The sequence below is a fragment of the Megascapheus bottae genome, chromosome 18 (genome assembly GCF_031878675.1).
Source record: "Megascapheus bottae isolate mThoBot1 chromosome 18, mThoBot2.hap1, whole genome shotgun sequence".
Taxonomy (NCBI): domain Eukaryota; kingdom Metazoa; phylum Chordata; class Mammalia; order Rodentia; family Geomyidae; genus Megascapheus; species Megascapheus bottae.
The window spans coordinates 18,148,326-18,171,429 of record NC_143526.1 but is presented as its reverse complement, the minus strand read 5'-3'; the positions used below and the strand labels follow the sequence as shown (position 1 = coordinate 18,171,429).

Genomic DNA, 23,104 nt, shown 5'->3' with positions numbered 1-23,104 from the left:
CTTGGTCTGACTGTTTATTAACAGTTTGGATATAGCACAGCCACTTCTTAAATGGAAAAGGATGAGAGCAACCTATATGTACTCTCTTATTTGTTTTAAAATTCATTATGCTAATATTTTCCACAGTGTTTTTGCTGAATTTGTTTCACCGATCTGATTGAATCTATGTAAATAGTTCTGCTTTCAGTTTTGATTTGGCATTCCAATCACATATTTTTCAATTTACACTTTTGGAAATAAGGATGGCCTTTTTTTTTCTTCTGCCCTACCCCCTGCCTTCAGAGAAAACCTTCTATGCAGTTCTTCTTTTCTGTGTTGTTCAGACTAATTTCCCAGGACAAATAGGGGTGGGGAGGCGCAAAGTGTGGCTTCTAGCTTCAAAACAAAAGAGCTGATTTATCAACTGATTGATTTCAGAAATGGATGAGCAAAAAATGGGCTCTTTTTTTTTTTTTTTTGCTGACCACCTGGAGTCTGATGAGGCACAAAAGGGCCTACCATCTCATTTTCTATACCTCTTCAAAGGGTTGCATCTGAAATGTTGATCAAATGTACAAATTGCATTTCTATTTCCTTGGCTTTCCTGAGAAAAGAAAGGGCTTTATTGCTTTAAGGCCACCTAGAGGTGGGCACGTTGGGAAAGTAAAAAAGGTTTTCCTTCTCCCCGGGAGTTAGGATGCTGAGTCTCTAACAGCCACACCTGACTGTGTGAACAACTTCGCCACCAAACTAATGTACACTGAGCCAGGCAATTCCATCTAGGAACCACAATTATAGCACATGATCCAAATTAGATTGTGTTTACAACCAATAAATATATTACTCACATCTTTCAATCTGTTGTTTTGATTTTTATTAAATCAGCCTTGATTTATTAAGATAAGGGGTCTGATAACTCTTTACTGGCTATCAATTTAATCCAATCAGTCTTTTCTTTTGTTTGGTTTCATATTTATATGCTACCAGACTTTACAACTGATAAACAGACTCCTAAAATGTGTTCTGCATTGTTTGCAAATATGCCTACAAGTGTTTCCCTTTTCCTCATCAAGAGTTAGAGACAATGTCTCTCCAGATGAAACAGAGTGTGGATGGAGTGATAGTTGTAACCACTAGAATACTGTGGTAGTGATACTGTTGACTCTCAAAGTTGAGTTTAAAAGGCATCATTGCTGGTGAACTACTTTTGGAGATTAGAGCTGTCATTCAAAATTGAGCCCAGGCTTTCATGCTGGGAGGAAAAGCAAGCTAACTTGTACTCTATGAATGAAAAATCTCTGTGTACTACTTAGATGCTTCAATCTCCTCTTGTTCCACTATATCCACCATGGGCTATAACCATACGAGAGACCCTAAGTTATGTCCTTTCAGAAGTTCATACTAAAAGAAAAAAGAACACAAACATAAGAAATAGTGCATTGTTGGTTGTTGGGTCTGTATATAACCTGTCACACTTTACAATCCTTGCTAACCAGACTCCTTATGCATTCAAATACAAAAGGCAAGTAATGAGATTCATGATGACTGTTCCAGTGTTTATATAGGCAAATGTTCATTATTTTCTTCAAAAACAGTCACATGGCAAGTGGTTTACTCATGATCATATTGCCATTATGATCATGCCTCCCCACAGTGACCTGTGGCTTTGAGCACATTATCATGCCTCACTTTTATTTCTTAACAAGGAGGAATAGATTTATTTTTCTCTATATGTTTAATGTCTAAAATTCATTGGTTGGGGAGATACTTTCGAAGTATCTTCTTTTGATATGTTACTGTCTGTGGTATATAAAACTTGGTGTACATATTGAAATTTTTATTATAATTATAAATAAAACTTTTTTTTTGCCAGTCCTGTGCCATGAACCCAGGGCCTGGGTGCTGTCCTTGGACTTTCTCAAGGCTAGAAGTCTACCACTTGAGCCACAGTACCACTTCCAGTTTTTTTTTCTATGTATGTGGTATTGAGGAATCAAATCTGGGTCTTCATGCATGCTAATCAAGCACTTTTACCACTAGGCCAAATTCCCGGCCCAACAATAATTATAATTATAACTTTTATTATAAGTTTGAAGCTAGATATTATCCATATGAGAGGAAAATACATTTTTTTGCCAGTCCTGGGGCTTGAACTCAGGGCCTGGGCACTGTCCTTGGACACATTTTGCTCAAGGCTAGTGCCCTGCCACTTCCAGCTTTTTCTATGTATGTGGTAGTGAGGAATTGAACCCAGGGCTTCGTGCATACTAGGCAATCTCTCTACCACTAGGCTGTACTCCTGTCCCTAAGAGCAAAATACTTTATCCACTATCTTAGCGTTGTACTTATCTGAAAAAAAAATTTGTAGATTGAGAGAAGCAAAGTAAAAGCTGTATCTGATAAAATTTTTTATGTTTCTTGTGATTATACCTAATTTGTGTTCAAAAACAGTTATATTTTTATAGTGATTGTAGCTCATCTTCAAAATGTGATTAATTATCCTTACATGTTGTATGTATCTAATAAACACAATATAAGAATATGGTTTAATAAATCATATATTCTTCATTCCAATAATTTTGCAGTAGAAAAAGCAGTCACATAACTTAAACAACAAATAATATTATAAGTGTACACTGAATAATCTCCTTTCTTCACTACTTCATTGTTTAGGTTTCCACCACTTCTTGGTTGATAATCACTGCTATGAATTTATTCTGCTAATAATGAATAAATCTATGAGCTAAAACACATAATGTTCTTTCCCACATCTGTAAAAAGCTTTTGTTTTTCTTTTGTAACACTAATAGACTTGTGTTCACTCTGTTGCTATCTTGTGATGGCTCTTGGATATCTTCTCATATTCCTTCATAAAGATCTTTATTATGTGTTTTATAGAAAAAATATATTTAATTATATAAATGAATTACTATTTATCGATGAAACCTAGGTTGTTCTCCAATCTTTATTATGTACATTCTTGTCATGAATGACATGTTTATTTGAATATAAACAATTGTACTGTACATTAGGATGAATACTAAGAAACAGAACTACTTGATCAAATAGATTATACTTAAAAAATTACTCTTTTGTTATACAGAGGATTACCGCTCAACAAAGTAGTTTTTAAGTACAGTGCATCAGGAGCAATGTCATTTATTGCATCATTCTCTTCCATCTGTCCCAAGCCCTCTCCTCACTTTTCCTAGTTTCACAGGATATGTATTGAATATTGGGCCTGTATTATCCCCCCAACCCCCAGATTGTACTCTTGATAATTGTGCTTATGTTGCTCTCTCTGGGGATAAATGTCATCTGCACTTCATTCTATAAACACATTTCAGAAACTTGAACCTTGGCTGTTGCTTATTTACCAGAGCAGAAATTAATTAGACTAATTAGAATATATAGATCTAATATATAAACATGTAGAGAAGGATATGGGCTTGAGATGGGCTAAGAGCCTTATTCAAGTCATCTGTTACAGTGTGAACAAGAAATTTTTGTCATTGATGGGTTTTTAGGAAAGGATGGGACATGGCCAGTGCTAACCTAATCCGTGGATTCATCTGTGACAGATATGGGACGTTACGGGAGGAAATAGGTGACTGGGGCGGACCTGGTAGTTGTAACTTGTTCCCTGCTGCTTCTCTTTCCACTGCCATGAAGTGACCAGCCTCTTGGCCTCATGCTCTTGTCACTGGGTGTTCTGCCTGGGCACAGGTCCGGAGGAGGAGAAGCAAGCAAATCTCAGACTGAAATCCTGGCAAAAGTGAATCAAGTGAACATTTCCTCCTTTCAGTGTTCTCAGGCATTTGTCATAGCAACCAAAAGTTCATGGTTCATGTATTCTCCTGGTGTGCAAGACCAAAGCCCAAAAGATAGACTGACTCTTATAAGGCCACACGGGCACAGTGCCATCGCTGGGACTTCCAACTTCTACTCAGATGATAATATTCTTTCCATTCCAGAGATGAAATGACACTGTCACTTCTGTCTGTGTTTCTGACTAGTCCTTGAACTGTCTATGGCTCCTTGTATTGCTTACACCGATGATGAGAGCTATCCATCCTTTGGATTTATTGAATTTAATATTTCTATTTACATTGTCTACACCAAGGAAATTCAAAATCCATTCATTGCCCATAGATTTTTACATGCATCTGTGTCAGATACTTCTGTCCACTATTTAAATGATAGACTGTTTAGTAAAATGGCAATATGTCATCCATGCAATTATAATAGCAATGTTAAAAAACATTGTATTGTACAAACAAAACTACTCTGTGATACTCTGGATATTTTTAAAGAATCATTGAACTGGAAGTATGCATCTTCAGGACAGGATCTTACCTAATTTCAAATCCCAGTACTGCCTGTTCCTCCCTTCCTTTCACCTATCCTCTACAGAAAAGATCCTTAACTGGTCTGGTGACATGGTGGCTCATTCCTGTAACCACAGCTACTCAGGAGGTAATTATTGTGAAAAATGTGTATCATAGTCCAGTCCTAGGCAAACATGTGAATCCTACCTAAAAAGATGAAAAGTATGAAAAGACTGGGGGCATGGTTCAAGTGGTAGTCTACATACCCAGCAAACATAAGGCCCTGAGTTCATACTCTAATCACCAACAGTAAAATAAAATGAATCTTTGTAATGAAACAACTTTTGAGACACTTCATTCTGTTTAAGATCTTCACTTACTGACCAGATTTCATTCTGTATTCTGTCTCTGCCTTCTTTGTTATATTAAGAAAGTTAATGATTCTATACAGCGAAAAGAGACAACTAATATAAGCAGCAGTAGATAAGAAAACAAAGGCAGAGGCCAATGAATGATGAGTTCCTCTGGATATTTCATCCCTCTGAAGTGGGGGTGGAATTAGCAGCAGGTATCCTGATTGAACTTCATAACAGAAAAAAAAAATGATCTCTCTAGAGCAGTTACCCATAAATATTATGAACAATTAAAATAATGAAAGAAATTACCTTTCAAGTCTCACTTGGATTCACCTCCAGCCTTGTGGATCTAAGAAGTCATCATGTTGGTCGATAATAACACTTGATCTTGGATGTTGTAAATTTAATATGGAGCATAAAATACAGAGATCAATAGTGCGATGTTGAGGAGGTTCATTTATTGGCTGTTTGTCCTCAGACTTTTAAATGAAATGGAGAACTGAGGAAACACTGGAATAATTTTTCATTAAGTCCATTTAGGTTATGGAGACAATGATGGTAAAAGGTAGGGTTTTTCTTTATGATACCATTAGTGCTTGCTCTTGGAGGCTTCTCACTGCCACCCAGTATTGTTTCCTCTGTTTTCTTTTTACTTCACTCAGCAGACACATTTCCTATAATGCTAGAAGAGACTCTTACTACCCATGTGTGTGTGTGTGTGTGTGTGTGTGTCTGTTTGTCTGTCTATGCACGTGTTCTAGTACTAGGGCGTGAACTTAGGGTCTAAGTGCTCTCTTATAGATTTGGTTTATTTTTTGTCAAGACTAAGTGATCTACCACTTGACCCATGACTCTACTTCTGGCTTTTTGGTGGCTAATCGGAAACTAGAGTCTCATGGACTTTTGTCCTGAGCTGGCTTTAAACTTGATCCTCTGATGTCAGCTTACTGGGTATCCAGAATTATAGGTATGAGCAACCCCCAACTGAGACTCTCATTCTTCATCTTTTCAACCCACAAAATAAGAGGCCATGGTCAATGCTCAGTTGCTCTTTTATATATTTAATACATGATGTACTTGGACAATGGACAAAGAAAAAATAGCAACTTCAGCAATGAGGATGAGAATATCAAAACAGCCCTGAAATGGCATTTCCTAAAGATTAATTTGTGAGAACTTAGTCTTCTGGTATAGTCTGAAAAACACAAATTCCAATTATCAAACCTATTTAGAAGACAGAACATTCTCTACCCTTGTCCTGGAGATTTATAACACATTAAGGTATACTAGATAACCCAGAGAAGTCTTACAACTAAGGTAACTGGTTAGACTTCATTTTGCCCAAATGTGCTCAATTTAACAGACCTTTAAACTCCTATCTGTCTGCACACACTTTAATACTGCATTATAGAATCCTATCTTTGTTCCTCTACAGTTTTTTTCTCATTAGCATTCACTGGAGAATTTGGAATATCACAACTTGGTATTGATATTTGGAATATCACAGGGATAGAATAAACTCAAGCAAAGTTCCTCCTCATTTTTCTGTGAAAATCCATTGGATAAAGAGTTGGTATTATTTGAATTTATGAAACACCTGTTACTTTTATTATGAAAGTATTATCACTGCATGTATGTTATTAAGTTTCCCTTTAGCTTCTGCTTCTACATTGTACCAGTGTTCACTACAGTGAGAGCCTTGCTCACCTGTGAAATAACATCTCTATAAACTCCAAAGTGAAAATTTTCCTGCCTACTTTGATCACATGATATCCTCTTTAATCTCGTCTGGAAAGAGTTTAAATACTGTTTCAGAATTAATCACTGAAACTTATACTTGGTACTTCTCAAATATCAAATAGGAGTATAAACATTTAGCATGCAACAACAAAGACTTTTTTCTCCTTAGTAATTTAGAATTACTATTAGAATTTCATGAGAAATTTAAACTGTGCCAAATTCTTATTTATGTAATATATTCTTATTCTCATACATTTTGTGTTAAAAATAAGGTGTTCATGATTAGTCAAAGCAAATAATTTCATTTCAGTATAATGTTCTAATAATATAAACCCAAAGTTATCTCTTCCAACTTTTTTTTTTATTGTCAGGGTAATGTTTGGAGGGGTTACAGTTACATTTGCCAGGTAGTAGGTGCATTATTTCTCACATATTGATACCCCCTTTCCTGTTTGTGTCCCCACTTCCCTCTTCCCAATCCCTCCCAATCATTTTGCTTTCCCCCCTTATCTTTCCTATTTCAAACAAACAAACATATATACAAAATAGTGGTAACAAAGTCAGATACTGTAATAATATGAGATTAACCTCCACTTCCAACTATTTGATAGTTAATTGGAGAGAAGAGTCCTACAGATTGTTCTGTTTGGGCTGTCTTTGAACTGCAGTCCTCAGAGCCCAGCTTCTTGAGTATCTCAAATTACAGGCATGTGTTACCAGTTCCCTTTTTGTCTCAAAATTAATTGATGGTATTCTATAAAATTATAGTATAATATTTAATATGCATAATTTATAAAGAGTAAATATATAGACATAAAATATAATATATAATTTATAAAGGATATAAAATATAAGTTCATGGGTAGTATTAACATATATTAGTTAATTGGAGATAAAACTTTATTCCTTGTGTTTTCTTTGAATTGCTATCCTCAGATATCAGCCTTCTGAATATCTGAGATTATAGGTTTATACATCAGTGATTCTCATATCTTACGTTCTGGTATCTCAGTGATTCTTCTGTCTTCATCATTGAAAATGATGTAATTTAAAAGGTAGAAAGCAAGTGTAATACAGCATTTTAAGACATTTGGATTAAAATTTGGGTTCTTTGTGCTGTTTCTTCACTTTTTTTTTTTTTTGCCAGTCCTGGGCTTGAGCTCAGGGCCTGAGCACTGTCCTTGGATTTTCTCAAGGCTAGAGCTCTACCACTTGAGCCTCAGCACCACATCTGGCTTTTTTCTATGTATGTGGTACCGAGGAATCGAACCCGGGTCTTCATGCATGCAAGGCAAGCACTTTAACCACTAGGCCAAACTCCTGGCCCTGTTTCTTCACTTTAAAAGGAGGATCATTATATTTTGTTAGCCTCCTAAATGTAAAATGTGGGCACAGTTCACAGTGGTACAGTTTGTTCCTAGCACACAAAACCTGTGTAAAATCCCCAGTATCCTCAGAAATAGTTTGTCTATCATTTGTTTTACTTGTACAAGAGTTTGAATTTAGAGCCCCCAACCTTGGTAGCTTGTTTAACTGATACTCTAAAATGTAAGAAATACTTCTAACATGATTTTTTGCTTGTTATTTTGGAGATGGAATTGGTTGAGTTTTTCTGTGAAGGCTGGCCTTCAAAAGTGATCATCCAAATCTCAGCCTTCTGAGTAGTTACAGTTACAGGCCTAGGTGACAAGTCCATGAGCAGTAGAGTTTTTTTTTTAAATAAATTATTGGCAGAGGTTTTTTGTTTAATTTTTTTATTGTTGGGATATTGTGTAGCGGAGTTACAGTTACATTTGTGCATTACTTCTCACACATTGATACCCCTTCTCATGTTTTTGTCTTCATTTCCCTCCCTCTCATTCCCTCCAAATCATCTTGTTTTACCCTCTTCTCTTTCCTGTTTCAAATAAACAAATAAACCTATATACAATATGCCAAGTAACAAAGTCAGATACATTAACAACATGAGATTATCCATAAGGGAAATAAACCAGAAGAGAAATAACATAGTATATTAAGAACAACATTCATACATTATAAAGCTCTTGTTTCCATATCCTAGAGTTCATTTCATTTAGTCTCATCCTATATGATCTTATGTACCTAAGTTTTGAGCTATTGTAATCCTCTGCTAGGAGAGTCCTAGATGGGTAATAATTATTACAAATGAGGGAGGAAAATCATTGAGCCTATGTTCCTTTGGATCTGGCTAACTTCACTTAATATGATTTTTTCCAAGTCTTTGCATTTCCTTACAAATGGGGTGGTATCATTCTTTCTGATGGCAGCATAGAATTCCATTGTGTATAAATACCACATCTTCTTGATTCAGTCATCTACTGAGGGGCATCTGGGTTGGTTCCATATCTTAGCTATGGTAAATAGTGCTGCAATTAACATCATTGGGCTAGTGGCTTTAGTAATGTCCTTGGACATTTGGATAAATGCCAACTAGTGGAATTGCTTGGTCATAGGGGAGCTCTATGTTTAGTCTTTTGAGGAACTGCCATACTGCTTTCCATAGTGGTTGAAAGAGTTTACACTTCTACCAACAGTGTAGTTTTTGCTGGGCTTTTATGCAAAAGAAAAAAATTAAAATTCTGGCCAGGAGTTTTGCCTAGTGGTTAAAGTGCTTGCCTAGCATGCACGAAGACCCGGGTTCGATTCCTTGGTACCACATACATAGAAAAAAGCCAGAAGTGGTGCTGAGGCTCATCAAGTGGTAGAGCTCTAGCCTTGATAAAGTCCAAGGACAGTGCTCAGGCCCTGAGCTCAAGCCCAGGACTGGCAAAAAAAAATTAAAATTCTACTTTTAAGTATGTATATATAGAGATCAGAAAGTATGAATTACTTTGTAAGAATTTTAATGTTAAAAATACATGATTAGGGGGGAGGGAAATGGGAAATGGGGACCAAGACATGTGAAAGGGTATCAATGTATGGGAATTAGTGCACCATCTATCTGGCAAATATCATGTAACCCTTCTATTAATTACAATAAAAAATAAAGTAACAAGCTTCCTAGGTAGGAAGCTATGTAGAACAGTTATATTTGTTTTGAAATAAACATCCTAAATTAGAAAAAAATACATGATTAATGACCTATTAAAGTATGTTTTCCACTATTCCTAGTATATTTCATGCTTGTGTGAGGATTGAGAGGTTGCATTTTAAAATTTTAGGAACTTTTGGAAATTATTTCTTTTAAGATTATGGTGATCTTTTTCAGACGTATTCATCTTTATTATGTGCAATGCCTGATCTTGTCTTATTTACAAGAAAAGTTATGTCCAGCATTGCTTCTTCATTCCCAGTTCAATTCACTAGCTCATTTTGCAGGCAATTATTTCTGTTTATATCCCACCAAGGATTTGCCTTTGCTAGGGTTCCAATTATGCACATTTTATACTATAATCTGTTTCACTTGGGTCTGACCAATAATGATGAAACAATTCACTGGTGGGGAATTCCTTTTCATCATTATTACCTTCTTGAGACATTACTTACTTTAGGAGGTTGTACCATTTGAGATCTTTTTACTGAAGAAGCATTTGCCTTATCAATACTTGTTAGCTGGCTGTCTTCCTGGCTCCAGCACAAATACCTACAACATGTCACTTTTTCAAATAATTAGTGCTTTACAAAATGTTTTGCTTATCCTATTTTCCCTTTCTTTTGCATTTACAGATGTGATCCATACTGTAGGGCCAATAGCCAGAGGCCATATTAATGGTTCCCACAAGGAAGACCTGGCAAATTGCTATAAATCATCCCTGAATCTGGTGAAAGAAAATAACATCCGATCAGTGGTAAGAACTTCTATGTTCCTTATATTCATTCATGGCTTTTTTGTGTTAGAAACTGATGTCTAAAAAGAAGGGGAAAGCCATTTCCAAAAGTTTGAAATTAAGTTTAAAGATCTTGGTAAGTTATGAAAAGCTTCTTTGGTTATCGTAACTTCATTTTTCAGTGTTTCTTAAATTTTTGCTATATGCTTTTCATGCTATGTTGGATTTTTGAAGCTGTAGGTCTCCCAAACTGGTATCATTTACTTTCTTCTACTCCTTTTTCCACTGACTGTTTTATGGCTTCTTATTTACTTTTTATTATCTTCTAAATAGTTGTACAAAGGGGTTTCAATTCAACATTGACTTATTTTTTGAAGGCAGTAAAAATAATAAGAGCCACCAAAAGATTTAAATAAGAAAAATGCCCAGTGCTGAATTTATCATAATACTGTGTTTATTATATATATATAAGGATACATATGTATATATATGAACATATGTGTTACTTCTATAATTATTCATTTCTTGGAAATTTACTCCATGTGTGTTTTTAGCTGAACATTGTTATTTTTTCTAGATTCATTTTACCCTTCCTAAATTAATGCTGCATAGCAGAGAATGCTACATCCCTTCTAAATTTTATTAGTGTAGTCAGAATTCAGAAAATGTGGCTTTAATCTATTTGCTTAACAGAAGGCTGAGATGAAAGCTTCTCTCTTCTTAACTGGATTTGAGGTATTTATCCAACTGCTTTTCTTTTGCAGCATGTTCTAATGTTATTACATCTCAATTACAGTAGGAAAATAAAACTATGAGAATAATAGAGTGTAAATAGCCAATAGTAAGTTAATTTGGCAACTATCCCTTGATTTTACCTTATTTTTCACATATTATAATCTTACAAAATTGTGGAACAGAAAGAAATTTAAACAGTTAAACTTCATAGCTTTCTAACTTGATCACCTGTACTGGTTAGTTCCGAAAAATGTGATTGTATTATTTGTAAGAGAAACATGGAGAATCACTCACATTTAACCAACTCTAGATGGTTGCTGTACTGTCCTTAGGTAATTAGGAAGTGTTTTTGTGAGCATTGGTGAGTTTTCTGGAAATAAGAAAACTTTTTCAGAGGTAATTATATGGCCCTTTTAATCTTTATGTAATTAATAGTAGAAGCTGATAGTTTGCCTTTTGGTTTTAATTTTTTTCTAGTTGAAAATGAATCAATACAAAAGATTCTGTTGTGACTCAACAGAAAGAAAAGTTCAGAAAGAATGGAGCAAATTAACTATTAAATCAGTTGGTTGAATTTATTCTCTATAATAAAATAAGGGGAATTGAAACAGGTGTGCACATTCAGGGAATAATTAAAATTTTGTCAATATGGCTTACTGATTTTTTTAAAAGGCAAAGGGCTAAAGTTCTTGGGAAAAAAAGGTTGTATACAGAAGTTTCCAACTAGGAGAAACAGATTTTTTTTAAGTTCTGAAGAGAATTTGCTAATGAATTATGGGAATCATTTATGATATAGATTGAAAAAACAAAATCCAAAGAATATAAAAATGACACGATTGTGTTAATAAGAAAATGTTCTTATGATCATCTTCAAAAATTATGCCTGCTCACAATACTACTTACTACTATTAAAAAAGGGGTAAGAATTAGGGACTTGGATAACTTTCATTACATGGTCTGTACATGGACAGAAGTAATACTTGATTGTTCTGATTTCAATTTAGTCTGACTTACTGTCCTTAATTTTGAGATATTTCTTATATGTCACTTGAATAAGTTTAGTAGATAATATTTAATTGAATTTATTCTAATATGGGTAAATAAGAATGGAGGTGGAAAATATGAAATGAAATGTCCATCATGTTATTGCATGGTTGACCAGAGTTGTGATTAAATGTCTCATCTCGTATTTTAATAAGTTCTTCCCTCATCTACCTCTCCCTCCTTCCCTCCTTCTTTGCTTGCTTGCTTGCTTCCTTGGTCTTAAGGAAGCAAAAGGGCTTTCTCTTTAAGATGATGTGCTATGTTCTTATCCATCATTAAATAAAACAAACTGCTAAAATCACCAGATTCTCATTATTGTGAGATAAGGACGTTGAAGACATTTATAACATAGGCTTGTACTTGGTAGACTTGACATAGCAGTTGTGTAGGTGTGGTTGCTATAACTTTTCATGACTATTGGGCAGAAAATAAATTCAAATTGAACTGAATTATACTGAAGAGAAAGTTTTATAAAATCAGTTCAAGTGTCTTGATGCTCATTTGTCCAGTAATCATCTTTTTGATTACTGGGCAAGTAATATCAACACATTGTAGCCCTAGCTTCCAGATAATTTTTTGTTGTTGGTTGTGATGCTTGAACTCAGGGTCTGGGCACTGTCCCTGAGCCTCTTTGTGCCGAAGGATATTGCTCTATCACTTGAGCCCCAGCTCCACTTGCAGCTTTTGAGTGGTTAATTGGAAATGAGTGTCTCACTGGGACTTTTCAGCTCTGGCTGGCTTCAAATCAGTTTGTTCAGATCTCATCCTCTTGAATACCTAGAATTACAGGCGTGAGCCATTGGTGCCTGACTTTCCAGATATATTTAATCAGAAAATTTCTACTGTTGTTTAAGCCTATTCAATTTATGAGACTTTTGTAAGCTATTGTTGAGATAATAACATAATTGAAAAAATATACTTTGGTATAAAAGTATAGTTTTAAAATAATTCTTTCACTTTAAGTTTTTCTTAAACTTTATCACTTTGTAATTTGTGACATGGTTATCATTCATGTTTTTATATATAATCTGGAATACATAATTTCTTAATGCTTCCTCTATGTGTGTACTTGTGTGTGTGTGTGTGTGTGTGTGTGTGTGTGTGTGTGTGTGTGTGTATACCAATATCAGTGCTTTGAACTAAGAGATTTGTACTTGCACTTTTGGTCAACCTCTTCCCTTATGGCTGATGCTCTACCACTTAAGCTACTCATCTTGTCCAGCATTTTGCTGGTTGATGATATTGTCTCCTGGACTTTTCTTCTTCATATGGCTTTGAACTCTGACCTTTCATATCTTAGCCTTCTGAATAATTAGAATTACACGAATGAACAACCCTTATTTGGCTATTTCTCGATGTTTTGAATGCAAATATATATTATAAAATATATATAAGCTTTATCTAGTAAGTTCTATATATTTAGATATTTACAACTATTGTTAAAATTCTTAATATCATCTGAGTCATAATCATGAGTAATATAAATATTGCCATATCATTAGCAATAGCATAGTTTACTACTCAGTAGAACAAATAAATTATTTTACTAGTACCCAAGCTGTTATTTGGTACATTCAATCTTTAACTAGTTTCTAATATTTGAAAATACCACATTATGCCTTATTTCACTGTCTGTTGCTTTGTAGGATAGTTATAACAATGAGTTCACAGTCAATAGTAAAATTGGGAGAGCATATAAAATCAGCTATAAGACAACATGGCAAGTCCGTTAATGGGATATATTGATTTGTTCTGGATCAGCTAGGTTGTGCTACAACTACATATAACCACAAAATGTCACTGGTTGATGGGCAATTAATCACACAGGTGTTAGCTCTAAAATTCATAGCCTCCTTAATCACAGAGCGGATAGTTTGTAAACTCATGCATGCATTTTTACTGCCTCTGTATAGAAGAGATGAATGTAATCCCAGAATGTTTCATTGGCTATAACTGTTCACAAAGTCATACTTACTTTCAAAGGGGCCAGGAAATTACCTAGAAATTAATAAACTGTTCAACTTATACCACTTTTCAGTTGAAGTTACAGTCTTCATGTTCACAGCAGAGGAATCCAAGAAATATGTTTTTACTAGAGAAATAGATTAATATGAAACAAATGCCATAATTTACTTGTTGAATAATCAATAGCAGATATGTATTGACACATAACATTATTAGACAGCTTCTAATACTTGGAGAAAACAATTACTATCTTCAAACAAACCCCTTAGGTCATTGCATGATTTGAGAGTGAGCTATAATTTATTACTTTAAACATCTTTCCATGGTTGCCTGAAATTTCAAAATTAATGAAGAGTTTATAGTGATAAGGCATTGTTATTTTTTGTAATTTTCCATTAAATGTACATGCTCATGAGATCGTCAGGTAATTAATTTCCTACTACTTTAAGATGAAGATACTTAACACATCATTTTTCACTTTGGTGGGAAATTAACATCATAGTAGGTATTTTAAAGACTCCTTTATGGATGAAATATAGTACTTTCAGTTTATATTCTTTGATGACATATAACATGCCATTAGATGTTTTGTCAAAGAAATGATTATATTCTGAACATAAGGCAGATTTTATTTAGATTTATGATTATGTTCCCATGACATATAACTAACCATTGATATATTTATTTCATGATTATATATGATTATAGCAGAGTGCAATTTTAATATTTGTTCGAATGGACTATGTTATAATTTTTCCAAGAGTATCATGCTAGATGATTTATTCAGTGGATTATGAATAGAGCCAGTAGAGATCCCTCAAAGCTAGGTAAAGCTCCTTTGTGATGTGTCCTAGGCCTTAAGTGAGTAAAAGTTTCTGATATAAAGGACCACAGAGCCATGGCTCCAGTGTGGTCTCTGGCTGTTGCAGCCATAGCACATTTGGTCTGCACTGGTTTCACTCTTGTGTAGGTTTTCATTTTAAGGCATAATCAAGTGAATCTTATTTTCTTATACAAGTTCTCTTTTGACAGGGTTGCCATGGCAATGCTTTCTCAGCCTAAAATTCTTAAATGTTGGTTTTATTTCATTATCTAAGTTTCCATTGCAGGCCACATCAATCAATGCAGTCTCCTATTCAAGAAGATTTGGCAATCTGTAAAAGCTGACCCTTTAATTTGGTATCTCTGTTTAACTTGATGTCACCATTTCCCTACCAGTTCATCTCAAAGAACCTTCTTTAAAAAAAAAAAAAGCTATGGATTTGATTTTTCCTTTCTTCTTTTTATAGCAATCCCTAGTCCTGTTTCACTGTCTCATTTATAAAGGATGAGCCTTAAGTATCTTTCGTAGATGGTCTTCCAACAGCTCTGTAACTATTAATAAATAACAAGAACAAAAAACATTTTTACAATTGAGCTTCACTTTACAGTTTACAGCACTACACTCCTTCAGTCATTTCCTTTGATGTTTAAATTCTCTAGCGTTTTGCTTATATTTCTACAATTTGCCAACAGGGAAAGACAGGACTAAATCAAGATTTTTTTTTCATCCCATTATCCTTTATATGATCTCCTAGTCCATCCTATGGCTATAAAGTTTATAATAATACCGTCACTAGATTATTGTCATCAGGAGTGAATGACAAGTGACTGACGAAGGTTAGCTAGTAGGGACAAAGATGACAGAAACTATATCATAGTAGCAAATGCACACATAATGCCTGAGAAACAGGCACCTAAACTCCTCTTTTCTGATACTACACAATTTATGTTTTATGATAGTATACCAAAAACGTGATCCAAAATCAATTGTTGGCCATGAAATACACACTAAGAAAAGCTATGATTTCTGAACTCTCTTCACGAAGCATTGCTTTACTCATTTGATCGGCACCACAGTCTAGAATTAGAAAACTTAGTTTCTTCCATTTTATGGATAAGCTCTATATGGACATGATCTTAGGTCTTCCTTTGCAACAGTAGTGAAGGTGGGATTTAAACCAAGTCTCATCTATCTAATCCAGCCCCTTAGCCAAGTTTTCTTTTCCTTTCTGCTGCCTCTCATTCTGTATGGTTCTCACTTGCATAGCACTCCCCTAATCTATGAGCATGATGTCTGTGTGTGGGGGGGCTGTATTATGTGGATGGAGATAAGAGTGGTATGGCATATGGGCTTGATAATCACACAGAAAGATATTCCTCATTCCACACACAATGTTTCAGTGTTTGAACAACAGTCACCTAAGTGAAAAAAAGAGATCATGTAAACAACAGGATAAATCAAAAAATGATTCTTTTGCAGCCTCTATGTACATGAATCTATCATGAAAATATATACTCAATTTTCTTAGAACTTCACCAAACATGCCTGATAAAACCCTGTCTGATGAGCAGGTCACCGCGGCAGTTGAATCACTGATGTTTTGCACCTGCTCCAGTCAGCGTTTGTAGTGGTGAAGTCTTGATTTTATAGTGTTCTTAGAACATGAAGCTGGTTCCCCAATTATAGCATTACAAGTTCTTTGGCAGCTTTATGCAAGACTTCAGATGAGGAAAACAGAATTTTACATAGTCACTTTGCCTTTTATATTCCCTTCTGTTTGCACTTATGACACTAGATTCATTGTCTGAAACATCGATGTGCTGCAGTAGAGTTTTCCTGCAAACAGATTCCTGAAGCCAATTTTGTGTGTGTGGACTTTATTCAGGAGGTAATGACAGTAAGCACTGGAAGGAAAGGGGGAAAGGAAGAAAGGAACAGGCAACAAGTCAAGGTGGAGGAGGAAAGGCATTTTAGAGTAAGTTACTGTCGGATAGCTGAGGCTTTGGCTAGCTGCTGCCAGTATCTGCCAGTTCTTGGCAGATATAGAAGATGTCAATACATCACCTACATCATGTATATACATATTATTTGGCATTTATAGATATACTTAGTATTGTTGTTATTTATGGATATAATTAGTATATCATGGGGGGTTTTACAAAATGTTTGTGATAAGAGGGTTAATTCTAATGGAGTTGAAGTTAGGCTTTTGTCATTATTTGTGAAACAGACTGACTAGAGATTTTTATTCTTGAACTCAGATATCCAAGTTCCCCACTTCTTTGATTTAAGCATAGTGCAATATAAGCATCATAAAGTTGGTAGTTCACAGAACTAATGTAAACTGTAGAATGCATGGAATTGTAAAAATGAATATGATCTTTAAATGGTGAAGGAAAGGTATCACAAAATATCATTGCCTGACTTGAATTTCTTTTTATTTATGTATTTATTTATTGTAATTAGTAGAAGTGTTACATTATATTCACCAGATAGAAGGTACATTACTTCACAAACATTGGTACCCCTTCTCATGTTTTTGTCCCCATTTCCCTCCCCCAACCCACTTTGAATTTCTTTTTTTTTGTGTGTGTGTACCAGTCCTGGGCCTTGAGCTCAGGGCCTGAGCACTGTCCTTGGACTTCCTCAAACCTAGAGCTCTACCACTTGAGCCTCAGCACCACTTCTGGCTTTTTTTTTCTATATATGTGGTACCTAGGCATTGAACCCAGGTCTTCATGCATGTTAGACAAGCACTCTACCACTAGGCCAAACTCCTAGCCCCCCCTTTGAATTTCTTTGATGAGATCATTACACTAAATATTTATTTTATCTTGCCAAAAATGTAAAAGGGTTAACCACTCAAGTTTTGAGGTATATCTTTCCTTAGTTAGAAAGTATATACTCAGGGTGAGTAATTTATTTAGGATACTAACTTTTATACCAATGTGAGTTTTTTTCCAAATTACATTTTTATTTATTGATTTTAGAAAAACGATCATATCTTTTGCACAGAAGTTTCCCAATGAACAGTGGTTATTTCTTTCCATGAAATTGAAAGTGTTTGCTTCATTAGATCTAAAGTTAGGAAGAATTGTTTTTAGTCATATATTTTTAGACAAACATCTACTAACAAAGACCAAGAAAACAATATTTAATATGCATTCATAAACATCTCAATTTATTTCTGATAATTTATTTTCAGATTAAAAAATTAAATCAGATTAGGAAACCATTAATAGGATAGTCAAGACTGATTGCTACAGCACTATTTTCCAAAGAAACATTTGACCATGCACACTGTCTAAGAAAGTAGGTTACAGTGAAATCTGTAAAGATAAAGTGACCATATTTGCAAAGCTAGCTTTCATCTTGAGTGCTTTATGTTTTTCCTGACCTGAGCAGTGGCCATTAGATCTCTATTTCATAAGGAAATACTCAATTCAAAACATGGATCACAGAGTCCCCCACCTAACATTAGGTTTGAACAATTGAGCAATTTTGGTGTATATCTAGAGAGTTAATAGTTTAGAGGAAAAGCAGTGGCTTTAAATAGTACATTTTTATTTGAAAATGTTCAGATTTATTTTTGAGGGAGAGCAATTTCAATGCATTGGATCTCAGCCATTTGTAAACTGTTGAACTGGGAGGTAAAAGCAAATAAAGGCAGTAAAATTTTAAAAATAAAAAATAAATCTTTCAGTGGCAAGAAAGCTCTCTTGACTTTATGTACATTTCATTGGGGTTGCAAAGAGAATTTTTATTTTCTAATGAAATATATGTCACAGATTGGTTTCAAGCCACAAGTTAGCTTTTCCTTTTGTTGGTTCTATACTTAGAGAGATATTCATACATTTGAAATGTGTAAAAAGTAAAATATGTGCTTGTCTAAGTGTTTTATCAGAATGGATATTGCTTACTTAAAATTGTTCAAGAGGCTGAACATTATTCTTCTTTAAGTAAAACCATAATTATATTCCTCAAGACACATTATTATAGACAAAGGGACAGGTGCTAACTTATAATGAAGATACCCAGCAGAATATGTTTTAATCAGCTGAGATTAACAGTGATGGTACATTGTCAACATCATGAGGAGAGACATTCCACAAAATACCTAATCAATACTCTTCAGAATTGTCATGGTCAGGAAAAAAATCAGGACCGAAGTTAGTAGATAGGTTATATTATACACATTATTCTTCCAGTGTTAAGCCAACCTTGCATTCCTTGTATCCCATAATCGATCCCATTTATAATTGATGTACAATTCCTTTTAATTTTAATTTTCATTTTGCTATTAACATATTAAGGATTTTTGTGTCTATCTTCACAGAATTCTAGTCTGTAGATTTACTTTACTCTGATGACTTTGTTGGTTTGTATCTTCAGAGGAAGTTCCCAGTCTAAATTTTATGAGAATTTCTGAAACATTGGTATTAATTTTTTTTTTTGTTGGCTTGAACTCTGGGCCTGGGCGCTGTCCTGAGCGCTTCAGTTCAAGGCCACCACCCTACCCCTTAAGGCTCAGCCCACTTGCTGTTTTCTAGTGATTAATTGTGGATGAGTCTCTTCGACTTTAGTACCTGGGCTGGCTTTGAACCTCGATCCTCAGATCTCAGCCTCCTGAGTAGCTAAGATTACAGCCGTGAGCCACTGTGCCTGGCTTAGTATGAATTTTTAGTGTTTGAGAACAAATTAGATTATTTGAAAACATTAAAATACATATATTTAACATTTACTTTTGTATCTTAGGAATTATCAAGTACCAATAGTATTAGGTTAAAAATATAAAAATTAGAAACTGATAGAGTTCCCATTTTATTGACAAATTTGAGGGATTTGTTGGTGGGTTATATTCTTCCACAGCTTCCTTGCTGACAGTTACAGGTTGTATCCTCCAGGAGACTCTGAAGTGGAGCTCAGTGTGATAGAAGTTAATAAATAAGTACTCTTGTACATATACAAAAGGGAAGAGGAGATAGAGAAAGGCAGTGGAAAGGAGGGGAAGATGCACTGTGTGAGGCATCTGATGACTCTTTAGGGAGCTCTGAAATTGAGATGGTTGATAGAGTTGATTTCATTGGTACACCATTTCCCATTCCTATCATTCACTTGATGTTGAATGTACTCAGGAAAGGGTTGAGATAGGTAGCTTTCCTCAGTCAAGGGTAATTTGTGCTGAAGGATGTTATTTCAGTATTGTCTTCAGGCAACATTCACAAAAGCTAGAGAAATAAGTACTGCTGTTCTTCACAGAGTTTGGCCCGGGTGTCACATTGTCCATCTCACAAGATACTAGACAAATTGGTATTCTTCAGTGGGGTTTTGTTTTTCTCCAAAGCAGAGTCCATTAAGAAGTTAAGTATATACTCACTTGCATAGAAGTTTTGAAATTTTAATGGCTCTAGAAAACTTAAAACATTGGGAATAAATAATTGAGACTGCTTCTTTTAGGGAAAAAAATGAAAGGGGTAATGGGCTGAGGATGTGAGCTTACTATGCAGAGTTGAACCATTTATACATGTGCAAACAATGTGACTGGGAAAGTTGTTTGCTCTCAGAAATATGAATACAGTTACAATTCCTTGAATCCACATTCTGGTGGGTAGTTTTGATCATTTACAAGAATAAAACATGCATACAAAAACCAATATGTGCACATATTATCTTGTACATTATATACGATATACTAACTTGTGAGAGTTGATTTTAAAAGTTAAAAAATGGGTGGGTTATTGGTTCACATGTAGCCTGTATTCAAACTTTAGTTATATAAATTTATAATTGCATAAATTAATATTGAGGTAATAGTCAATAAACAATAATTTAAAATTATTGTTGTATTTTGACTACAGGTTTGTATCTGTCTGGTTGGAATACTACCTAATAGTGGGATACTGAATTTTCCCCCCAAAATGTCATGTAGTGACCTCCTGGGTAGTATGAAATTTGCCATGGTGAGAATATTTTATACTACAAAATTCAACAAATGCCTGAACTGAGAGACTGATGGGTTATTTTGCTGTGTTAGTTTGATCTACGCTTTAAAAAGTAACTGGAAAAATGCTAACAAACCAGGTTAAACTAAAATTATGTTATTTCCATTAGTAAAATATTATGACTACCACAAGAAACTAAAAATGTTTAATGGATATGACTCCACTCAAAAAACAGCTGCTTCCTCTGGAGAATGAATGAGTTTTGAAATACATCTTTCTTATTTTGCTTTTGTCTTATTAATGTAAGTGAAAATAACACACTGATTTTGTGATTACATTAATTTGTCAGCTGTAACCAACAATAACATGGTCATGTATGTATATTTTTATGCATATTTGTTTTATAATGCATGTACCTATACTTGTCTATAGTTGTATACAATTACAGAAGCACTTCTTAAATTGTTTAAAAATTTTCCAATGACTCATGGTTTGTAAACAACCTTTTACGACTATAGTATTGAGACTAAATACAGTATAAATATAATTCAAAATGGAAGTAATACTGAACAGTGAAAGGAAATGCAATGAGACCTAATATTATGCCGATATCCTACAAATAATAACTTTTTTCTCTTTAAATTGAAATATCAAAAGGTAAACTATTTTATGTAGAGACAGAAATTATTTGTGTTTCTGCTTTGTTGAAACAAAGCTATGTGCAGAGACACATAGTTCTCTACCAATTGGGTCATTCAAGCATTGAGGAAACAGGCCAAATAATGAAGACCTTACTGGGCTTTCAGAAATGACTTCTCAAGATTCATGGAGATGACACTGACTGCCGTTGAGTCAATGAAGTTGTTTTAAATGAATGTGAGTCTATGTAGCTAAGCATACAATGCAGAGGACTCTAGCTGAGTACTGTGAAATGTATGTGAAAGCATGAACTAAATTTGAACTTCCCATTGTGAAGAGCAAGGAAATGGCTGTGCCACTGAGGGTGCATAAGTGCACTAATGGCCTATGATTATGCCTTTCAGGGAAGAGTAACTCTCCTGTGAACCCTTTCTACTTCTAGTTTGATAAAATTTGCTTGTTTGGTGAAGTCCAATCGGTGTAACTTCAATATTCAAAGGTCAGATTCAGAGGTGAAAGCAGCCAACTATCTTCAAGTATTAAACAGTATTTATTCCCTGGAACAGGTCAGGGCTCTTTTCTACCATTTTCTTCTGGTTAACAATCCACTACTTGTCTTGTTCATGCTATCAGTTTACTTAGGTATAAGAAGATAATCTTGTTGTTGCTGAGTTAGTAACAACAGCACAATCAGATTGGTAATTTCTTTTTATTATTACCTTTAAGAAGATGTACAATGCAATTATCATTCAACAAGGAGTTTTTTTTAATACAATGCCACTTGATCAGTTGCCATCCCTTTCATCATTCTCCCCCAATTCTCTAAATCCAATTCCTTCCCTCATTTTTCTTAATTTTGTAGGATTGAATTTTATGACTGTATTCTATCTCATTTTTTTCATTCATCTGCTGTCTTCTTTTTGATCCTTCATTGAGCCCTTCTGATGATGAATTTCTTGATGTTTATTTTGTTGGGTTGTGAGTTATCCTCCCAAGAATTATTTGAGCTCTCCTTTGAATCTACTATAATTCAGTTAATAGATTTACATACACTTCGATACCACTCCCTAAGTGTTTACTTATACACTTATAAATTAATTCCAGAGTCCACATTTGAGAGAAAACATTCATCTTTTGTTTTTCTAGGCTTGACTTACTTCAGGTTGTTAATTCCATATGTAAATTTTTGTGTCTGGCAAACAGGGACAACAGACAAGGTTTTCAACTGCTTCCTTGGAGTCTGGAGTCATGGAAGGCCTTGAGGCTTGAAGTGCTAGCTTAATCTAGTTTGTATGTCATGTTTTCATTTGCTGGAAAATGATGAAGTTAGATAAATGATAATGTCCTTTCTTTGTTCATTCTTCAGTCAGAAAAACCTCAGCCTTAAGTGTTCCCTGGTAAAAATCTCACTGGATAAACATGAAAGGCCTTGTCTGACAAGAGACTGCTTAGTGAAAATCAGGGCGCATTTGGTACTGCTGAATGTTTAAAGAGTAGGAAAAGGAGAAAGAAAATAACAAAAGCCCATAAAACAACTTGTGTCCCCTATAATACTTAATGGAAAACTGTAGTGTAAAACAAAAGTTGTTTCTTCCTTTAAAAAAATCATTAATTAAGAAAGTTGGGGGAAAAGTCCAATTGGTCCAAAATCTCTTGTTCTCAGTGACATTTTACAAGTATTTCTTTTTTACCCTCCCTCTCTTTATTCTTACCATTTTTTCACATTATTTTCTAACTAATTAACTGAAAAGAAATAAACAACTTA

The 23,104-nt window shown here is 34.6% G+C and overlaps 1 protein-coding gene across 1 annotated transcript in view; it reads left to right on the top strand.

Annotated features, from left to right (window-relative positions):
- Macrod2 (mono-ADP ribosylhydrolase 2) overlaps positions 1-23,104 on the top strand; it is a 1,707,616-nt gene that overhangs the window by 960,035 nt on the left and 724,477 nt on the right. Inside the window, exon 6 of the mRNA XM_090352924.1 lies at positions 10,091-10,212. Within this exon, the coding sequence (XP_090209050.1) occupies positions 10,091-10,212 (122 nt within the window). The remainder of the gene's footprint in view (positions 1-10,090; positions 10,213-23,104) is intronic.